The sequence below is a fragment of the Panthera pardus genome, unplaced genomic scaffold (genome assembly GCF_024362965.1).
Source record: "Panthera pardus isolate Hobbes unplaced genomic scaffold, ASM2436296v1 HiC_scaffold_13, whole genome shotgun sequence".
NCBI classification, from domain to species: domain Eukaryota; kingdom Metazoa; phylum Chordata; class Mammalia; order Carnivora; family Felidae; genus Panthera; species Panthera pardus.
The window spans coordinates 132835839-132856142 of record NW_026526688.1 but is presented as its reverse complement, the minus strand read 5'-3'; the positions used below and the strand labels follow the sequence as shown (position 1 = coordinate 132856142).

At 38.1% G+C, this 20304-nt stretch overlaps 1 protein-coding gene, 1 long non-coding RNA gene and 1 other non-coding gene across 5 annotated transcripts in view; 2 read left to right on the top strand and 1 right to left on the bottom strand.

Moving 5' to 3' along the window:
- Nucleotides 1–5331, bottom strand: part of LOC128776584 (uncharacterized) — a 76745-nt gene extending 71414 nt beyond the window's left edge. For all 3 annotated transcript variants that reach the window (XR_008421732.1, XR_008421734.1, XR_008421733.1), the window contains exon 1: nt 5273–5331. This is a non-coding gene — a long non-coding RNA (uncharacterized LOC128776584). The remainder of the gene's footprint in view (nt 1–5272) is intronic.
- Nucleotides 5332–6988: 1657 nt separating this feature from the next.
- DSPP (dentin sialophosphoprotein) lies at nt 6989–13011 on the top strand. Its single transcript, XM_019464784.2, has 4 exons — nt 6989–7039; nt 8919–9005; nt 9141–10130; nt 10606–13011. Exons 1-4 carry the CDS (start codon nt 6989–6991, stop codon nt 12928–12930), a joined length of 3453 nt encoding a protein of 1150 aa, XP_019320329.2. The 3' UTR covers nt 12931–13011.
- Nucleotides 8005–8108, top strand: LOC128776764 (U6 spliceosomal RNA). The gene has a single exon (XR_008421940.1). It is a non-coding gene; the product is annotated as a U6 spliceosomal RNA (small nuclear RNA).
- Nucleotides 13012–20304: the final 7293 nt, after the last annotated feature.

The window sequence follows — 20304 nt, the reverse complement described above, 5'->3', positions numbered from 1 at the left end:
TTGTAGAGTAGCAACTAGGTTAAGGGTTTCATTTCAAACTCTTAGGAACAGAATAACAATTCTAATTAAGGTATTTAGATAACTTGCTTAGTTACTAAACTGATGTAGATTTCTGAGTTTAGATCTTAACTTTTAGTTAATTGTTTGGTTTTCACAATAAATTGGGGTTTATGTTTCCCTTTGGGATGCCCTTATTAACACCATAGTTTTAACTCCTCAATTTACAAGATTTGAAATACGTTAATTACTTTTTCCCCAATAGCTTTACTGAGGTATAACTGACACACAATAAACTGCATATATTTAAAGTGTATATTTTGATAAGTTCTGAAATAATGTATATAACTGCGAAACCATTACCACAGTTAAGATAGTAAAAAGTATCTATTAAAATTTCCGGGGCGCCTGGGTGGCTCAGTCGGTTGAGCGTCCGACTTCAGCTCAGGTCATGATCTCATGGCTTGTGAGTTCGAGCCCCGCGTCAGGCTCTGTGCTGGCAGCTCAGAGCCTGGAGCCTGCTTCAAATTCTATGTCTCCCTCTCTCTCTGCTCCTCCCCTGCTCATGCTCTGTCTCTCTCTCCTTCAAAAATAAATAAAAACATTAAAAAAAAAATTTCCTCGTGACCCTTTACCATCCCTTCTTTCTACCTTTCCCCCAGCCCATGAAGACACTGATCTATTTCCTTTGCTATAGATTAAAATGTATGGTAGACAGAGTTTTAAGATGACCCCTAATGATCCTTCTGCTTATATAATCCCCACTCCTTTGAGTGTGAGGAGAATGTGTAAATATGATGATGCATCATTTCCATGACTACGTCTCATTATGTGGCAAAAGGGATTTGACAAATATAAGTGAGTTTAGTAATCAGTTGACCTTAAAGCAAAGAGATTATTTGGATAAAGCTAACCCAGCCAAATGAGATCTCTAAGAGCAGAGGTATTTTTGGCAACTTGTTAGGCAGCAATAGAAAACTAGTACAGATTTCGGAACATGGAAGTGGGGTGCTGCTACAATTCCTAAAACGTGGGAGTGGCTTTAGAATTTGCCAGTGGGTGGAGGCTGGAAGACTGTTAGTAGAAATACAGATGTTAAAGTCATAGCTGGTGTGGTCTCAGAAGGAAGTAAGCAAAGCATTACTGGAATCTGGAGGAATGAGAATTTTTGTTATCTTCATGGAAGATATCTTAGCAGAATTGTGTCCTGCAGTTATGTGGCAGACTTGTAAGCAATGAACTTGGATATACAGTTAAGGAGATCTGTAAGCAAAGTGTTGAAGATGGGGCCTGGCTCCTTCATGCTGCTTATAGTAATATGCAAGAGGAGATAAATACATTGAGAATTGTTAAAGAAAAATGAACTAGCATCTGACAGTAACTAAAAAATCTCTGCCACCCCAATAGCAAAAGATGCTAAAATTAAGAGATTCACTGCTGGGAAGGCATGATCTAGAAAAAAGACTGAGGGTATGACTCTACAACCCTTTGCTGAAACCCAGGAAAGTTATCCAAAGATCAGAATATTTGCAAGAGTTTAAGAGTGTTCTTTTGGATCTTTTAACTCAAACCAGAGGTCCTCTAAGAAGTTTCAGGGCATTGTCCTTTAGTCATCTTAGCAAATGCCAAAGGTACAGAAGGGATTATGTGGAAAGGTCTGTGGATATGACATTTGTATGACTGAGTGAAATTCATGGAAGGCTTCCTGAAAAATTTGTATCAGTGGAGACACTGACAGCTTAGATTAAAAGGAACAGAGAGAGTATGAAATGAAAAGAGGCTGCTTTGGGAAGGTGTTTAGCTATGAATTTAACTTCTTTAATAGATGTAGAGTTATTTATCTATTTCTTCTTGGGTGAGCTCTGGTGGTTTCAAGGAATCTATCCATTTCTATAAATTGTTGGATTTATTGGCATAAAGTTGTTCTCAGTATTCCCTTTTTGTCTTTTGATGTCTATAGAATCTGTAGTATTTTCATCTCTCTCATTCCTTATATTGATAATTATGTCTTCTCTCATATTTCTCTGATTAGTCTGATTAGAGTCTGATAAATCTTATTAAGCTTCTTAAAAATCCAGCTCTTGGTTTCACTGATTTTCCTCTATTATTATTATTATTATTATTATTATTATATTTTTATTTTGCTGATTGTAGTTCTGATTTTTTATTTCCTTTTACTTAATTTGAATTTAATTTTTTTTAGTTACTTAAGGCAGAAGCCATAGTCATTGTTTGAGACCTTTTTCTTTTCTTCTTTTTTTAAATGTTAATTTATTTGAGAGAGAGAGAGAGAGAGAGAGAGAGAGAGAGCGCTAGAGAGAGCACATGAGTGAGAGCAGGGGAGGGACAGAGAGAGAGAGAGGGAGAATCCCAAGCAGGCTGTACATTCAGCACAGAGCTGGACAGGGGGCTCAATCCTACAACCGTGAAATCATGCCCTGAGCTGAAATAAAGAGTCAGATGTTTAACCAACTGAGCTACCCAGGCACCCTGAGACCTTTTTCTATCCTAACACAGGAATTTAGTGCTATAAATTTCCCCCTAAGAAGTGCTTCAGTGATATCCTGAAAATTTTGATCAATTGTTCTGTTTTCATTTTTATTTAATTCAATATATTTTGAATTTCTCTTTGGTTTCCTCTTTTACTGATTGGTTAATCAGAAGTATGTAATTTGGTTTCCAAATATTCAGATTTTCCAGAGATCTGTTATTGACTTCTTTTTCTTTCTTTTGTTACTGACTTCTAATTTAATTCTTTTTGGGTCAGTAACCATACTTTGCATGGCTCAAATCCTTTTAAATTTATTGAGACTTTTTGGGCGGGCCTAGAATACGGTCTATCTTGGTAAATATTCCACCTGCATTTGAAAAGAATGTTTATTCTGCTATAGTTGGATGAAGTGTTCAATGGATGTCAATTAGATCAAGTTGGTTGATATTTCTCTTTAAATCTTATCAGCAATGATTTTTCTGCACTAGTTCTATCAGTTATTGAGATCATGTTAATTCAAGTCAAAGGACAAGGAAGAGAGGTTTAGTTCACTAATCTCCACTGGTGTCTCTGTGTGAGAGAAGGTATTGAGTTGCTCCCAGGAGTGACTCAGGACTCCTTAAAATTTGGTTAAGCCCTTTAAGCTACCCATATAAACATGCTGTCTAAATAAAAACAAAGTGCTTGTTATGAAGACACAACTTCATGGCAAATCCTTTTTCCATTCCCTTCATTCTCTTTCAACATTATTGTTTTCCCTGTAATAGTTCTATATATAAATCCTGAACTCACCACTGTTAGGTAGTGGTATATTAGTGCTTTTATGTGGTTCACATCCTTTGGTATTATAACATAAAGAAAAGATTGGAATATTCCTAAAAGTTCTGAAGAAATATACGAATAGACATAGATTGTCAAGTTTTTGAACACACAGACTAGATAAATGGTTTAGGGATACCTGCATTATGGTATACATATGGGGTTCAATAGAATGGTGAGTTCAGGGTAGCAAAACTTTCTGCTAAAAATAGTATCTGGTTTTCTATTTTGTCCTTCACAGCTAACACAAATAACTGAGAGATAACTGAGAGCTGAATATATTGTCTGTATGCACTTTTGCATATCCAGGTATCTTACAATAATTTTTGGTATTTTGAATATCTAGTTTTAAAATTTAGTTTGAATACTACACTGATCCATTCTTAAACCTCACATAAGTATTTCTTTAGGTCAGAGAGATTGCATGACAGTTACTATTTATATATGCTAAAGACCCCTCAGGCAATGTCAGGCTGTTGCATGTGGACAGTTTCTTGAATTATAGCACAGAAACTTTAATACCTACCTCAGGAATGATAGGAGTCTTAAATAGGTAGTCATATTTACTAAAGAAACCTAGAGTTTTCTTAGATTGCCAACCTTAGTAAGACAAGAAATGCCAGGGTGACAGAGTTTAAGTGGCTCTTTTCAGATATGTTACACTGATTCTCTATATTTAAGATGCAAAACAGCCTTCCAGGAGCTATTTAATTAAGTGAAAGTAAGTCTGGTCCCTTTGGAACCGAATGGTTCAGTAAGCAAATACATATCAGTATGTGAAGGAAGTGGGGGAAGTTATTATGTGCTTCATAGACACGGTGACACTTTATAACCCCATATCAGGGATCCTAAGCAGTGATTGGCTGAGAAAATTATCAAACTGAGTTTAAATTTCAGCAGGTACAAAATTGTCATGCAAAAGTCCAAGACAGTGAGCCACTTTCAGTCTTCAAAGAGAAAGATAAGAAATCCTGGATTTTCAAAGTCCCTTTGAAGGCTTTTAAGGTAAGATGAAACATCCTCTTTACTCAGAACCAACAGATTCCTGTAGAAATTTGAATTTCAGAGAAGAAGCAGACTTGACTTTAAGAAGTGAATAATCCTTATGATTAGATTTTTCCCCTTCTCTTTTGATTTGACAAATCAAGACAATGTATTAAAAGATAGCAGAAAATTATGTGGTAGGGATGCTAATTCCATCTAGAAAAGTATTGCATCACTGAAAAACAGGAATTTTTTTTACAGCCACTGTGTTAAAAGTATCAGTTGCTGATAGTCAGAAAAGGTATATAGAAAATGAAGCAAATATTTTAAATCTAAAATATTAACAACAGAATGAGTGATTAGAATACTTTATGCACACTTCACGAAAGCTCCATTACTGTTATTTTTATCTAGATAAGCCATCTTTAAGAATCTTGAATCTAAACACATTTTTTTTAGTCTCACCAATGCAATATAAGATGTGATGAGATTTAATAAAAAAGGAAAGAAACTATCTCTTCCTCTCAAATAGTAACAATAGTGACATTTAAACACTGATTCTGTTGGGAAATAAACGTTGATTTAGGAATTTTATTCAACACTTTATGGTACATTTACTTCAAAGTCTGGCTAATCCACTCAGTGATAAGCCCCATGAGGGTAGGGCTCATATCTATTTCCAGGGCTGAGTATCTGGCCCACATTAGGTCTTCAAATGTTGAATGAATGAATGAATGAATGAATGAATCCCAGTTTACATTTAATTTTTTGGTCCCTAAAAAAATCAACTTTCTTGCCAATTGACATTAGGGTTTTCAAAGCTAGATTAGAATACTTCTACTTAGGATATCTGGAGATTCCGACCTCTATCACATACTTTTTCTGTTTCACAGTATCATAATAGGTTTGGAAAATGAAAGAGGTTTCAAGCTGACAAAACTAGGGGCATTTCTATAGCAGTCTTTTGAGCTATTTACTCACCTGTGGATACAGTGGCAAGCATCATGGTGCACTGTGCAATTGTTCTGACATGGACCTGAAAGAGACCCAAAGTAGTCAGGTTGCTGGACTGCAGTTTAGAAATGGGATGCGCATAACCCTGACCTTCACTACAGGTACCTTTCTAGGACACCATGGTTCCTCCAAATCACAGTGTATACCAGCCTTCTGCAGTCTATGTAATAATTAGGTTTGGTACTGCAAAGTACAGTGTAACCCCTGCTTACTAAACAGCTGCCCTTTAACATCTATGCCCTAGAACTCTGTATTACACTTGTCCTGAGGTCACCTCAGCTTCATTTTTAATCCACAGTATTTTTAAAGGAGGTCTAGCTATTCTTGGCTTTCTACTGAACGGCTATAAGAGTAAGCCTTTTTTTCTCCCAGAAACCATGTCCTCTCTCCTGTGAGGAATTGCCAATAATTCTATGACGGTTGACATTCACTGAGGTTTTATTATGTTTCCACTATCAACATTAAATTCAATCAAAGCTATCTTATGACATGTATTACCATAATCTATAAACCCAGTGGGAGTTCATGAAATAGGAGTAAAACTTTTTCCCTTTCTATATAGCATCATTACATCAAAAAATATAATTTTCAGTAATAGCAATTTAAATTTTTGATTCACATGTACTACACAATGTCTATTCCAATCTATCTATTAATTATACCATTTCTGAATGTTAATTCTAACATGAATAAAGGATCTTGTTGTTAGAAGTTCCACATAATAACTGCTATCATTTATTAAGGGATTGCTAACTACCCAGAACGGTACTAGGCTGTGCTTATACCAGTAAGTATTTATTCACCAACAATTTTTAAAAACCATCTTTTTCTGTACTGAGTGTTGGAATACAGTGATCACCAAAACATTCTCCTAGACCTCAGGAGCTCTCAGTAGATCAGGGGAACATATATATAACCAGACTATGTTCAAATAGTACAATATGCTACCAGTGAAGTTTGCAGAAGCTACTAGGCGTAAAGAGGATAGAGACATCAAATGCCCTTTGACTTTGAGTCAGAGAATGCTTCTCAGAGAAGATTCTTCTGCTAAGGTAATTGGGATAATCCTAAAGCACAGGTATTATTATCCCAGATGGAGGAAATAAAGGTTTAATAAACCTATTTAAATTTCTCAAGCTCACACATCAAGTAGCAAAGGCAGAACTTGAACCCAGGTCCCTAAATCCAAACTCCATGTTCCTTCCACTAGCCAAGGCTCCTTGATGCTACAAAGTTCTTTCTTTTACAGTCTACTATTGCCACTTGTATGGATTTGGTGTGGGGATGATAAATAATTCATCCTTTAAGCATAATCTTAGATTTAGTTAATACTTAAATAAAACTATTCAGAAGAAATGTTATTACCATCAAGAACAGCAAGAAAAAGTTATGGTTATGCCCTTTGCAACTACACAGCTCTGTCCCTTCATTGGCATAGGCAGAAAAAAATCTAGTTAGCGACCTCAGTGCTAAGCCTGATGATGCTGCCTGTATGACTCTGTGAACATTCCAGATATGTTCTGGAACACTGAGTTGTCATAACCTTCTTCTTGCCCAGGAAAAAGTCAAATGCTTCTTGACCAAAATAATACCTTATTATTATTGGTTATCATCTTTTGCTTTATAAGTAATTTCATGCTGTTATTTTTTTTCTTTAAAAACAGGTTAATATTCCTAAAGAAAATGAAGATAATTATATATTTTTGCATTTGGTCAGCAGCATGGGCCATTCCAGTAAGTATGTGTTCCTCAGAAAACTCTCCTTACTTTCCTATCTCTTTTAACCTACCATCAAATAATATATATTTAAGATTTTGCAGATAAGTTGTGTCTAAATATCTAGATTTGCATGAAAGACTTTAACAAGATATTTTTGGGGGTCTTCACAAATCCAAATATGCACTCCAATTCATGCTCCCATTACTCAAATTGAAACTCATGTCTTGTCAGATGGATTATTACTTTTAATTGTTTTTTTTAACGTTTATTTATTATTGAGAGACATGAGAGAGACAGAGCATAGGCACTGGAGGGGCAGAGAGGGGGAGACAGAATCAGAAGCAGGCTCCAGGGTCTGAGCAAGGTGTCAGCATAGAGCCCGACATGGGGCTCGAACTCACAAACCGTGAGATCATGACTTGAGCTGAAGTTGGACACTTAACCGACTGAGCCACCCAGGTACCCCGGATTATTACTTTTATTTTTTTATTTTTTTTTTAATTTTTTTTTTTTTTAACGTTTATTTATTTTTGAGACAGAGAGAGACAGAGCATGAACGGGGGAGGGGCAGAGAGAGAGGGAGACACAGAATCGGAAACAGGCTCCAGGCTCTGAGCCATCTGCCCAGAGCCTGACGCGGGGCTCGAACTCACGGACGGCGAGATCGTGACCTGAGCCGAAGTCGGGCGCTTAACCGACTGAGCCACCCAGGCGCCCCTATTACTTTTAAAATTCATTCAAATTAGGGGCGCCTGGGTGGCTCAGTCAGTTGAGCATCCAGTTTCGGCTCAGGTCATGATCTCACCATTCTGAGTTCCGGCACTGTGTCGGGCTCTGTGCTGACAGCTCAGAGCCTGGAGCCTGCTTCAGATTCTGTATCTCCCTCTCTCTCTGCCCCTCCCCCACTCAAGCTCTGTTTCTCTGTCTCTCAAAAATGAATAAATGTTAAAAAAATTAGAATAAAATTCATTCAGATTGTAATCCCTTCAGTAGCATGTATAGTAAAATTGGAACAATAAAGAGAAGATTAGCATGGACCCTGTACAAGGATAACACACAAATTTGTAAAATTCATTCAGATTAATTTACATTCAATGCCCAAAAGTCATGGAGACTTTAGCCATCTTTGCTCATGCCCTATCAATTTCATTCTAATATCAATGAAGCCTGCATTATTTAGGAAATTTTCAAGAAATGAAAACAGGAAAAAATCTGATTTTTTTCAACATAGGAGAAAATGTTTCACTCATATACTTTTTTTAATGCTCCTTGGGGAAAATTTGGAATATACAGATAAACACCAAGAAGGAAAAAGTTAGGAAAATTAAACCATTTGTAATTGTATTAGCCAGCTGCTAAGGTTAACATTTTGGTATGTTTTCATAATATCAAGCACATTGGTATTTATGTAGTTGAGATTTTTCTCAACTATCAAATGTACTCCTGAAGGACACAGAAGTAGCATATTACTAGCTTTTGTTTCTGCCCTGGCTCTTGTCAGACCTGCTATTTTCTTGGAGGTTTTGGCCAGGATTATACTTAAGGTGGGTCTTGTGCTAGTGTGGGAGGCTTGTACAGAAACACCACAGGTCTATCTCCTCATTTTTATAAAAGACAATTCTCCTGAGATAAGTAGTCTGGTTAGTACTTCAATAAAATTGGTAATACCATTGTGAAAATTACCTGTATGCCCAGTTAAAAGTCTACATAAACTATGAAACAAACCACTTTTGTTTTCTGCCTGATTAGATCACACTTTGGCCTTTGTGTTCTATATTTTTTTCTTTATTTAGGGGAAAACGTGTGTCTGTGTGTGTGCACACATGCATGTGTGCATGCATGCATGGACACAAAATCAGAATGTTTTCAGTTTCCAATATTTTCATTTTGGTAGGTTCCTCAAATCAAGCCACTGGAGAGACATGCTGTTGACAAATCTGTGAATGTAAAACTTCTAGAGAAAGCAAAAGTGCCAATACAGGTATAAGATATAAAATGTGTTTCTAAGCTGTTCTTAAAATTCTACTAACTTCCAGAAAACTGATGCTCATCTTTTCAGTTCGTTGTGCTTCAAGATGATATCTACAACTTACTTGGAATTGTTTCTCTTCTCCAGGATGAGTTAAATGTCAATGACACCAACAAAGAAGGTAGTGTCCCCCATGAAAATGAAAGAGGAAGGCAACAGTATGCTGAAGATGGTTACAAAGGAGAAAAAAATGGCTCTGAGTGGGCAGAAGTAGGAGGGAAAAGTACCTCTACACATTCCATGTTAGTAAATGAAGAGGGGAATATTGAAGATCAAAATGGGGTCACAGGAAAACCAGAAACATATGGTTATGATGGGATACATGGAAAAGAAGGTAGCACCACAGCAAATGGCATTGGGGGACAAGTAAGCATTCTCGACAATGCTGGAATTGTAAATGGGACCAATGTTAATAGAAAAACTGATAAGAATTCAAACAATGGAGATGTTGGAGATGCAAGTCAGAGTGAGGATGCCACTGTTGTCCAAGAAGATGGACATCAAATAGATGGAAGCAATAACAGTACAGCCCATGAGGATGAAATAAATAGGAATTCCTGTGGAAATGAAGGTAATACAAGTGAAATAACACCTCAGAGAGAAGGTGAGAGAAATGGGAATCAGGAAGGAGTAACACCAGGGGGAAGTGGAGCTGGCAATGGAGAAGATGCTGGTCTGGATAATTCTGAAGGGAGTCCTAGTGGGAATGGAGCAGAGGAGGATGAAGACAAAGGCTCTGGTGATGATGAAGGTGAAGAAACCGGGAATGGAAAAGAGGACACTGGTAACAGCAAGGGCCAAGAGGGTCAGCCTCATGGAAAAGAAGATAATGATAATAGCTTAGGTCAAAATTCAATTAGTAGTGAAGATGATGACCCTGAAGACAAAGAAGATCCCCATGGCATCGATGGAGACAACACTTCCAAGAGTGAGGAGGATTCTGATGGTATTCCCAAAAATAAAGATAGCCAAATAATAGAAGACATGCAAATACCCAATCACAGAGAAAACAAAGCTGTGGAAAAGAAAATCACTGATGAATCAGAGCCAAGTGCTATTGGGAAGAGCCAAGATAAGGTTAGTTTGTGAAACTGACTTCTTTCAATGGCAGTTTAAATTCTCCCTCTCCATTCACTGACGGTAACATAAAAATAAGTCGTAATAGGCGTTCATCTCTTTTTGCACCTAAGCTACGTGAATATTTAATGGGAAAGTTAGAGTTCTTACTAGACTTTGATACAGAACGATTTTTAAAAGCAGATACTTCTGAAAATTTGACTACAATTTTACAAGTCTAATACTAAATAACTGATTCACCATGTAACTGTTCACACAAGTTCCTACTGAGTAAAAATGCAAACGGGTTGTTTTATAATCTAAATACCAGAGTTCTCTCACGTGAATAAAGCACATTTTCACAAATAGAAGTTTATGAAGTATTGGAAGCTGAACTTCTGTTCCTCTGGTTACCTTCCCCAGTCTTCCTCAGACCAATGCAGTTTGGCAGCATAACACCAACTAACCAATCATTCTTTTCTCCATATTTCCACAGGGAATAGAAATTGAAGGTCCCAATAGTGGCAACAGAAACAATATTACCAAAGAAGCTGGGAAAGTTAGTGAAGCTAAAGAGGGTAAAAGACAACATGTAATGGTCATGGGCAAAGGAAACGTCAAGACACCAGGAGAGATTGACAACATACAAGGACCTGGTCAGAAATCAGAACCCGGAAATAAGGTTGCACACAGCAAAACAGGTAGTGAGAGTACTAGTGATGGATATGACAGTTATGAGTTTGATGATGAATCCATGCAAGGAGACGATCCCAACAGCAGTGATGAGTCTAATGATAATGATGATGTCAATTCTGAAGGTGACAATAACAGTGATAGCCGAGGAGATCCTGGTTATGACTCTGATGAATCAAAAGATAATAGCAATGACAGTGACTCAAACGGAGGAGATGATGATGACAGTGACAGCACATCAGATGCTAATGATAGTGACAGTAATGGCAACGGTAACAATGGGAGCAATGACAATGGCAAACCAGACAGCAGCAAAGATAAATCAGACAGTAGTGACAGCAGTGACAGTAGTGACAGCAGCGACAGCAGTGACAGTAGTGACAGCAGCGACAGCAGTGATAGTAGTGACAGTAGTGATAGCAACAGCAGTGATAGCAGCGACAGCAGTGATAGTGACAGCAGTGACAGTAGCGACAGCAGTGACAGTAGCGACAGCAGTGACAGCAAGTCAGACAGTAGTGATAGCAGTGACAGTAGTGACAGCAGCGACAGCAGCGATAGTAGTGACAGTAGTGACAGCAGTGACAGCAAGTCAGGCAGCAGTGATAGCAGTGACAGTAGTGACAGCAAGTCAGGCAGCAGTGACAGCAGTGACAGCAGTGACAGCAAGTCAGACAGCAGCGACAGCAGCGACAGCAGCGACAGCAGTGACAGTAGTGACAGCAAATCAGATAGCAGCGACAGCAGTGACAGTAGTGACAGCAGTGACAGCAAGTCAGACAGCAGCGACAGTAGTGACAGTAGTAATAGTAGTGACAGCAGTGACAGTAGCGACAGCAGTGACAGCAAATCAGACAGCAGTGACAGCAGTGATAGCAGTGACAGTAGCGACAGCAGTGACAGCAAATCAGACAGCAGTGACAGCAGTGATAGCAGTGACAGTAGTGACAGCAGTGACAGCAAATCAGACAGCAGTGACAGCAGTGACAGTAGCGACAGCAAATCAGACAGCAGTGACAGCAGTGATAGCAGTGACAGTAGCGACAGCAAATCAGACAGCAGCGACAGCAGTGACAGCAGTGACAGTAGCGACAGCAAATCAGATAGCAGCGACAGCAGTGACAGCAGTGACAGTAGTGACAGCAAATCAGACAGCAGTGACAGCAGTGACAGTAGCGACAGCAAATCAGATGGCAGTGACAGCAGTGACAGTGACAGCAGTGACAGCAAATCAGACAGCAGTGACAGCAGTGATAGCAGTGACAGTAGTGACAGCAGTGACAGTAGTGACAGCAGTGACAGCAAGTCAGACAGCAGTGACAGCAGTGACAGTAGCGACAGCAAATCAGATGGCAGTGACAGCAGTGACAGTAGCGACAGCAGTGACAGCAAATCAGACAGCAGTGACAGCAGTGATAGCAGTGACAGTGGTGACAGTAAATCAGATAGTAGTGACAGCAGTGACAGTGATAGTAAATCAGACAGTAGTGACAGCGGCAACAGCAAATCAGATAGTAGTGACAGCAGTGATAGTGACAGTAAATCGGACAGCAGTGACAGCAGCAATAGCAAATCAGATAGTGACAGCAGTGATAGTGACAGTAAATCAGATAGCAGTGACAGCAGCAACAGCAAATCAGATAGTGATAGCAGTGACAGCAGTGACAGCGACAGCAGTGACAGCAGTGATAGCAGTGACAGCAGTGACAGTGACAGCAGCGACAGCAGTCATAGTAGTGACAGTGACAACAGTGATAGCAGCGACAGCAGTGACAGTGACAGCAGCGACAGCAGTGATAGTAGTGACAGTGACAACAGTGATAGCAGCGACAGCAGTGACAGTGACAGCAGCGACAGCAGTGATAGTAGTGACAGTGACAACAGTGATAGCAGCGACAGCAGTGACAGTGACAGCAGTAGCAGCGACAGCAGCGACAGCAACAGTGACAGCAGTGACAGCAACAGCAGTGATAGCAGTGACAGCAGTGACAGTGACAGCAGTGACAGTGCATCTGATAGTAGTGATGACAGTCACAGCAAGAGCAAGGCTGGTAATGGCAACAATGGAGGTGACAGTGATAGTGACAGTGAAGGCAGTGACAGTAATCACTCAACCAGTGATGATTAGAACAAAATAAAAACCCACAAGATTTTTTTTTGAAAAGTCTAGTGAGTAATTTACAGGAAATGAAGATTTCTAAGGAAGGAAAGAAAGGGGAGACATAAACAAAAGATGTAAACATTCACAGAAACAGTGAGAGAAATAGTCAAATTGTCAGATTTGGAACCAAGTTCCCACACCCTCAGGAGAGAATCTGAATGCATGATCTTTGGTACGTGCATGTTAAAACACATTCTGAAAAGATTCTGTTAAAAGTACATATCTAAACATAAAAGAACAATTAAAATATTCTTTAATACTTTACATAGAAACCTCAAGTAATCACGTACTACATGATAACTTTAATTTAAATGCCAAGTGCTTCAGGGAATGTAGCAAGTAAACACATCTTAAAAACAACCTGTGGCATTGCTTTAATCTTTCAGTAATTATACATTCTGGATAGATGGTCTGCTTACTGCTGAGTAAAAGATGCTGTTACCATGATATTCAGCTTGGCTACGCATTCATTTGCTTGTTCTAAGGAAGAAATAAACTTGTAACATGAATAAGAAATGCAGCAACAACTGAACCTATCTGGACCATGGGAATAATCTATCTCATTATTGAATGGAATAATTACAAATTAGAAAAAATTTAAAGAGTGCTAGTCAGAAAATAATTCAGAGGCTGGTTTACATAACAAAATCTGATGTACAGTATTTCATTCCTGCAAAGCACTGGAAATTTATCATAATGTTCCTTAAACTATTGACAAAATTGATGCAGTACTTAGAACAGTGTCTTGCCTCCAGTAGCACTCTCCAAATATTAATAAATAAATGATACATGAATGAAGGACTCTTAAGAGCGGGTTCACTTTTTGAACTCTATGTTCAGAGCTCTGTTAAGTGGAATTAGCATTTTTCTACTTCAGTCTCACCAAGTCAAACTTGGTTCACATTTCCCTTTTAAACCCCTACATGTCTAAACTCTCAGATCAGACCCTGAGACTCCCTTCTCACTGTTAATCTCTTTAATAAAGCCAACAGTTGCTGGTAGGTAATGCTTTGGAAATTACTCTTCTTTGAGAGTCATATATGCAACTATAATCTGAGCATGGATTGTTCTACTTTTGCATGAATGAGGGTAATTCTTAGTTTCGAGGTAAAGCCCAAACCCTGCAACATGAGGATCTCAAAGATGTATGTAACTAAAGTGTGCTATTTAAGAGGGTGGAGACAGAATTTATCACCCAAGCTAGGAAATGTTTGAAAGTGAAGGGGGTGCTATCAATAGTCACTTGGGGACAGGAGGTATAAATTGAGATTGTTCAGGAATACTGGGAGATGCAATAAACATAGCCATAGACCTTTAAGGTATTCTTCAAGACTTAGTACCGATGATTTGTAACTTCCCTCTTTTTCCATTTAGGCAATTATTTTTAGATTTGTCTAATCAAAGGTAAAAATCTAGTAGCAAAGTTCTGAATGAAATTTCTTTGATGCTAATTTTCAACCAGTCATCATTTGACAATTTATTTCCTAATATTATGCATATTTTATAGAGTTTCAGTAGGTTTTGTTTCCACCTTCTTTCTCCTTTAATGTAAGAGTTTCTTAGGTGAGATCAGCATTACAAGGAATACTGCTGAAGGATTTAAAAATACTACTATTCATAAACTATTCATACTCAGAGTACTGTAACATTTCAAGTCCCTACTATATTATAATCATGTAAATGACTCCAAACTTCTTTCCTTAAAACATGTTCTAGATTTTTAATTCCTTTAGGCTTCAGCTTTTTGTCTTTTTTTAATTTGTAAAGTGTGGCTTCTAGTACCTGTCTCACCTATTTTTAAAGGTTGTTATGAGCATTAAGTCAGGCAATGGATGTGAAACTCTTTGTAAATTATACAAGATATGTAAATTAAAGAGAATTAATTTTGGTGTTACAATAAACCTCTATTTATGTGACTATTCACAAGGAAAACTCCCTTAATCTTAATGGGTTTACAAGTCCTTACTCCTTACATCACATTTTGAAGATTTAGCTATTTTTAATTGAAAAAATAACAAGTATATGCACAAAATAAAAATTTCAAACACTATGAAAAGGTATAAATATATTAAATCTTCCTCATCCCAGATTCCTAGTCCTCTACTTCTCTTCCTTGAGGCAATTCCCATTACTAATAACTTGTGAAACTTTCCAGAAATATTCTATGTATATAAACACCCATGTTCCCTCCCCTTTTTTTTTTTTTTTTTTTTTTTTTGAGACAGAGAGAGAGAGCATGTGAGTGGGGAAGATGGGCAGAGGGAGATAGAGAATCTTAAGCAGGCTCAACACTCAGTCTGATACTGAGCTCCATCCCATGACCCTGGGATCAGGACCTGAGTTGAAATCAAGAGTTAGCTGCTCACTCGATTGAGCCGCCCAGGTGTGCCATGTATGTTTCCCTTTTAAAAACACATGGAAGTCTATTATACACAGTGTGCTTGTATTACTCTTTTTAACCTAAGAGTATGCCTTGAATATTGGCTCACAGCACAGAGATTGACAACTTTTTCCCCCATAGTTGTGTTGTATTTCATTTTTTGAACTGCCATAGATATTTAATCTGTCTCTTTTTTTGAATCACGTCCTAAGCATTTCTGGTACGAGAGTCCCTGCAGGGAAATAGCCTAGGTTAATAGCTCAAGCTGGATAAATTCCCATCCAGTTCTTATAAAGACTTCACCTTGAGAAGTATATGGGGGATAAAGGAGATGCTCAGAATCTAGGGCTGATGTCAAAAATAGTGAAGGAAGACTATGATCCTGATTTTCTTATATAATATCTACATTGACCTCTGGAACTTTGAGGCAAAAATAAAGGTGACCCTCTAAAAGGATGTCTCAAGAGTTGATCCTTTGAATATAAGAAGTCTGATATTAGAAAACAATATCTGTTTTGTGTTATTTTCTGGAATAAGATTAGTAAGCTATCTGCTAATATTGCCCATGGGAGCAGTATTTTTTAAATTACTTTTTACTTAGGTCATGAAATCAATTTAGTGACTCATGCCTTACATTTTGTAAAATGAAAGAATAAAAAGGAAAAATTTAAGAGCATTATAGGTAGTGTTTTATGAAACCTAACAATATTTGCCTCTACATGCATACACACACAATATGTCTAAGTATGCATACACTAAGACATGATTTAAAATATCATTCTGACTTGCTGTAGTAAAAAAAAAAAGATTTGAAAGCCATTGGTTTAGAGAAGCATTATAAAACATTATTGCTGCTAGAAGTCATTTCATATTCACTTTTCACATTCACTTTTCTCTTTACAAACCTGTAAGTTTCTTCCCCACTTTTTAAGCAGTGGTCTAATAAGAAAGAAAGAAATAGTGGTGTATGTATAGGGGGGTGGGAAGAATGGTGGTAGGGGGATAGGTTTTTGGATTTATTTGTGCTACAGTAAAAGACCCGAGGTAACACTGTCATCTTTTCAACAAGAGGCTATCATGGAAGTGATGGTGACTTTGCTGAGGATTCAAGATTTCTTTTTGGTGGCATGGGTTACTTTGTATCTGACTGAAGATGAACGACCTTAAAATTGGCTCTCAGCAATCATTTTATCCTCTCCACTTAACCTAGGAATTCCTTCCACACCTGCTCACACCACAAATCAGGGAATGCAATAAGGGTTTTGTTTGTTTATAAAATATAACCTTAAAAAAGATTATAAAAAGATAACCTTTAGAGAGTCATACCTACCCATATAAATACATTTTAAATTATTAACTGAAAAGGGATTTCCCAGAAGTCAAAATTGCTTTATGGTTTGTAATGGAAGTTCTGAAAAATTTTGGACCAAAATAGCTAGGAACAATTTTCCTCTCCCTAAAAGGAGCAGGAACAGAATAGAATAGTTCAGTCATAGATGAAAATATCATTGTGTTCTCACAGTGGTCCATTCACTGCTGCTTGCAAGCAAATCCTCTAGAGGACGAAACAAGTCAACAACAAGATGTTCCCAACTTCCTCCCTCTGCACAGGGACCTTGGGTTCATATGCTAAAAAACAGAAGTCAATTCCTACAGGGCTCTCATATAGCTCAGAAAAACAGTCTAAAGTGTAAAGATCACAATATGTTGGACTCTGTGTGTTTTCTAGTAGTTAGCACAGTCCCAGCTCTGCTGAAACACTGTATTTACAGAGAGCTTTCTCAGAAGGTGCTTCTCTTACTCCCAAGTCCATTATTTTGGGCTTTGCCACTGGCTATATGCCATCTTCTTTTACCCTTTCCTTCTTTTCCTCCCTAGTAGTTTTCTCTTCAAAGAGATGAAGAAATTGTGGCAAGGAAATGCTTTGTCATTTGCAGAATTTAGTTCCTGGGTGTCTCCCTGTGTGAGGCCCCAGGCAAACCCCACAGTCAGGGACTGCCAGGCTTGAGCTTATATCATGGCCCTTTCCCCCTGCTCCCACCTTTCAGCTGCAACTAGCTGGGACCCAGCTCCGATTCCCTGGTACTTTCCTCACTTGAATCCACTGAATCTTTCCTTGCTATCCCAACTTCATCTCCCTATCTTCAGACCAACCTGAACTGAAGGCAGAAAATACTTAGGCTGTAACAGACCAACACTTGGCACCAAAGCACATTTACTTCTTGTCAATATTATCCGAATATCCCAATTCCAGTAAGCAGACTCTTTCGTCATCCCCAAATGGCAATCCCCTTTAATCCTTCTAACTGGGCTTCTGCATAGCTTTCTCCTCACATTCTAGTATACTGACCAGAACTGTCCTAGCCCAATCAGCCTAAGATCACCAGCGAACCTGTTGTCTGACACAATGAGGCTTACTGACCCCATGTGAGGAAGGACACTGAATATAAGAGCAAACTCCAGTATCTTGGCAAACAAAGAAAAAGAACGAACTATTACAGGATCTTGGGAAAGGGTGAAATTTAGGTGATATTTAAATGAAACAGTGTTTAAGAGGCTCAAAGCAAAGCAGGATTGTGGCTAAAGGATTCATCATCAGGTCGGGAGTGTGAAGTAGACCCAGGCTCTGGTGTCCTTGGAAAGTGCAGGTAAGATAGATGTGGACTGCTGTATTCAGAAACCTCTTATCTGAACCTCCGCATCTAGGCTGTAAATTGAGAATGATTCTCTGTGTCCAAGGGCCTCAGACCCTTCAGACAAGAGTGTTTTTTTTTTTTTAATTTTATTGATATAATTTTAAATACCGGAGTCTCTAATAATCTATAATTTTAGGGAACAAAGTTTCTCAGAGATTAATAAAGCAGAAGTAACTCACAGTAGAGGGTTGTTATGTCATTTTACAGTGTCCTTGAGAGTGAGATTTTTTTTTCTGTTAATTTTTCAGCTGGCTTTATCTGTGTCTACTCTTTCCAGCCCAAGCTAATTTTTACCATCTTAGAAGGTATATCTCTGCTAAAACCAAGACTCTGCTTATCTTGCTAGCCTTTTCCCTACTCTCAATGGCTGACTGCTCTTTAAATATTCCCATTCTACATCACCACCTTTGAATAAAAAAAAATTTTTTTTAATGTTTTATTTATTTTTGAGAGAGAGAGAGACAGAGACAGAGTACAAGTGGGGGAGTGGCAGAGAGAGAGAGGGAGACATAGAACTCAAAGTAGGCTCCAGGCTCTGAGCTGTCAGCATGGAGACCAACGCGGGGCTTGAACTCATGAACCCTGAGATCATGACCTGAGCCAAAGTCAGACACTTAATTGACTTGGAGCCACCCAGGCACCCCTATATCACCACCTTTGGACTTTACATCACTCCTATGATTTCTGCTTCTTTTTTTGCTGATTACTCTTTGTACCCTGAACACACACTGTTATTTCCTCTTAGTCCCAGTGTTTTGCACACAAATTACCCCGTTTAAATCCTGCAACATGGCACTTCTCCACTGCCATTTCTCACTGCCTCATGGAGACAGGGAGATCTACGCTCTGTCTCCTCCATTTAGCTATTAGAGGCCTTCAATTGTTTGAGTTCTGGTAGTTAACAGTTCTCATCTCTAACTGAACTTGAGGCCTCTTCCGGAGGTCAAATTGTTGTGCACTAACTCTGTAGATGTTTTCTTCTCAGAAATCTCTCTAACTCTAGGTTTCTGAGGTTTGAGTCTTAATTTTTTACGTATGTCTCCTCGCCTTTTTTGGTTTGTCTGAAGAACAGTTAAAAGACTGATGTTTATACTGGTTCTGGGTTTTATCTTTTGGTACTCAAATTGTCATCAGTCATTATCTGCCAGTTGTTAGGATTGAATTTCATTTTCAAGAAAGTAGTTAAAGAAATGCAGCCATTTTGTTCAGCCAGAGAATCTTATCATAGTCCTCTTTTCCATTCTGACTAGACCCAGGATAAACAAGATAGGAAAACTCCTACAAAAACAATCAGAAAAAAAAATCCACATTATGCTTCATGGCTCTAGGCTTCAGAAAAAGACTGCCACCTTAAAACAAAATGGCTGTTGATAAGTAAATTTACTCTCAACTTATCAGATAGGTAAGGAATAGCTCAGTAATATTACTGTTGTGAATACATAAATTTGGTTAAATGTCTTCTTCCTTACCTCTTTTACTTATCTTCAGAGGAGTGTTTGATGGAGAAATGTCCCAATCCAGGATGTCTATAGCTAGAGCTTTGGCAACACCATTGACAACTTTAACTTTTTAGAACTTTGAAATAATCTTATCCACTTATAGGTGTTTACAGTATCCACATCAATGCTAATCAAAACCTGGCCAGTGGAGTAGTTCCAACGTGTAAACTGTTTTGTTAGACTTTAGAAGGACAGGAATTGAGAATAAGCAATTTATAGCAATGTGACATTGCCATGAAATCCAAGTGTGACCATTTTTCTAGTAATTCATTTTCATTGTATTTATATAAGCATAAATCCAGGAAATATTTGGGAATGGATATTAAGGATGTGGGATAATAGCAGAAGGAACATAAAGTTGAATCAGGCCGAAGTTATTGATATAGGCTAAGCAGAGATTCTACATTTAATATTGCAGTTCAATGAGTTAGAAAGTGCTCTAAGAGTCTGACTTGTTGGTTGATTGAAACATGGACCAAAAGGTGGCAAACCGTGAGTGAACTGGAAATGCCTGACCTCTCTTGATTTGATGTAGAGGAAGGGATTTCAGGGAGATTGAAATTTTAGAGTGGATTTGTCATTTAAGATCTACTTGCCTATACTTGGAGAATCTAGAAGACATAACTCTCATCAATACTTTGAGAAATACATTTTTTAGGGAAGCCCCAGCATCACTGAAAAGCTCCATGATTGCTCTTATCTATAAGCCAGACCTTACAGTGGGAATCTCAGCTATTCAATTTGAAGCCTAAATGCAATGAAGATA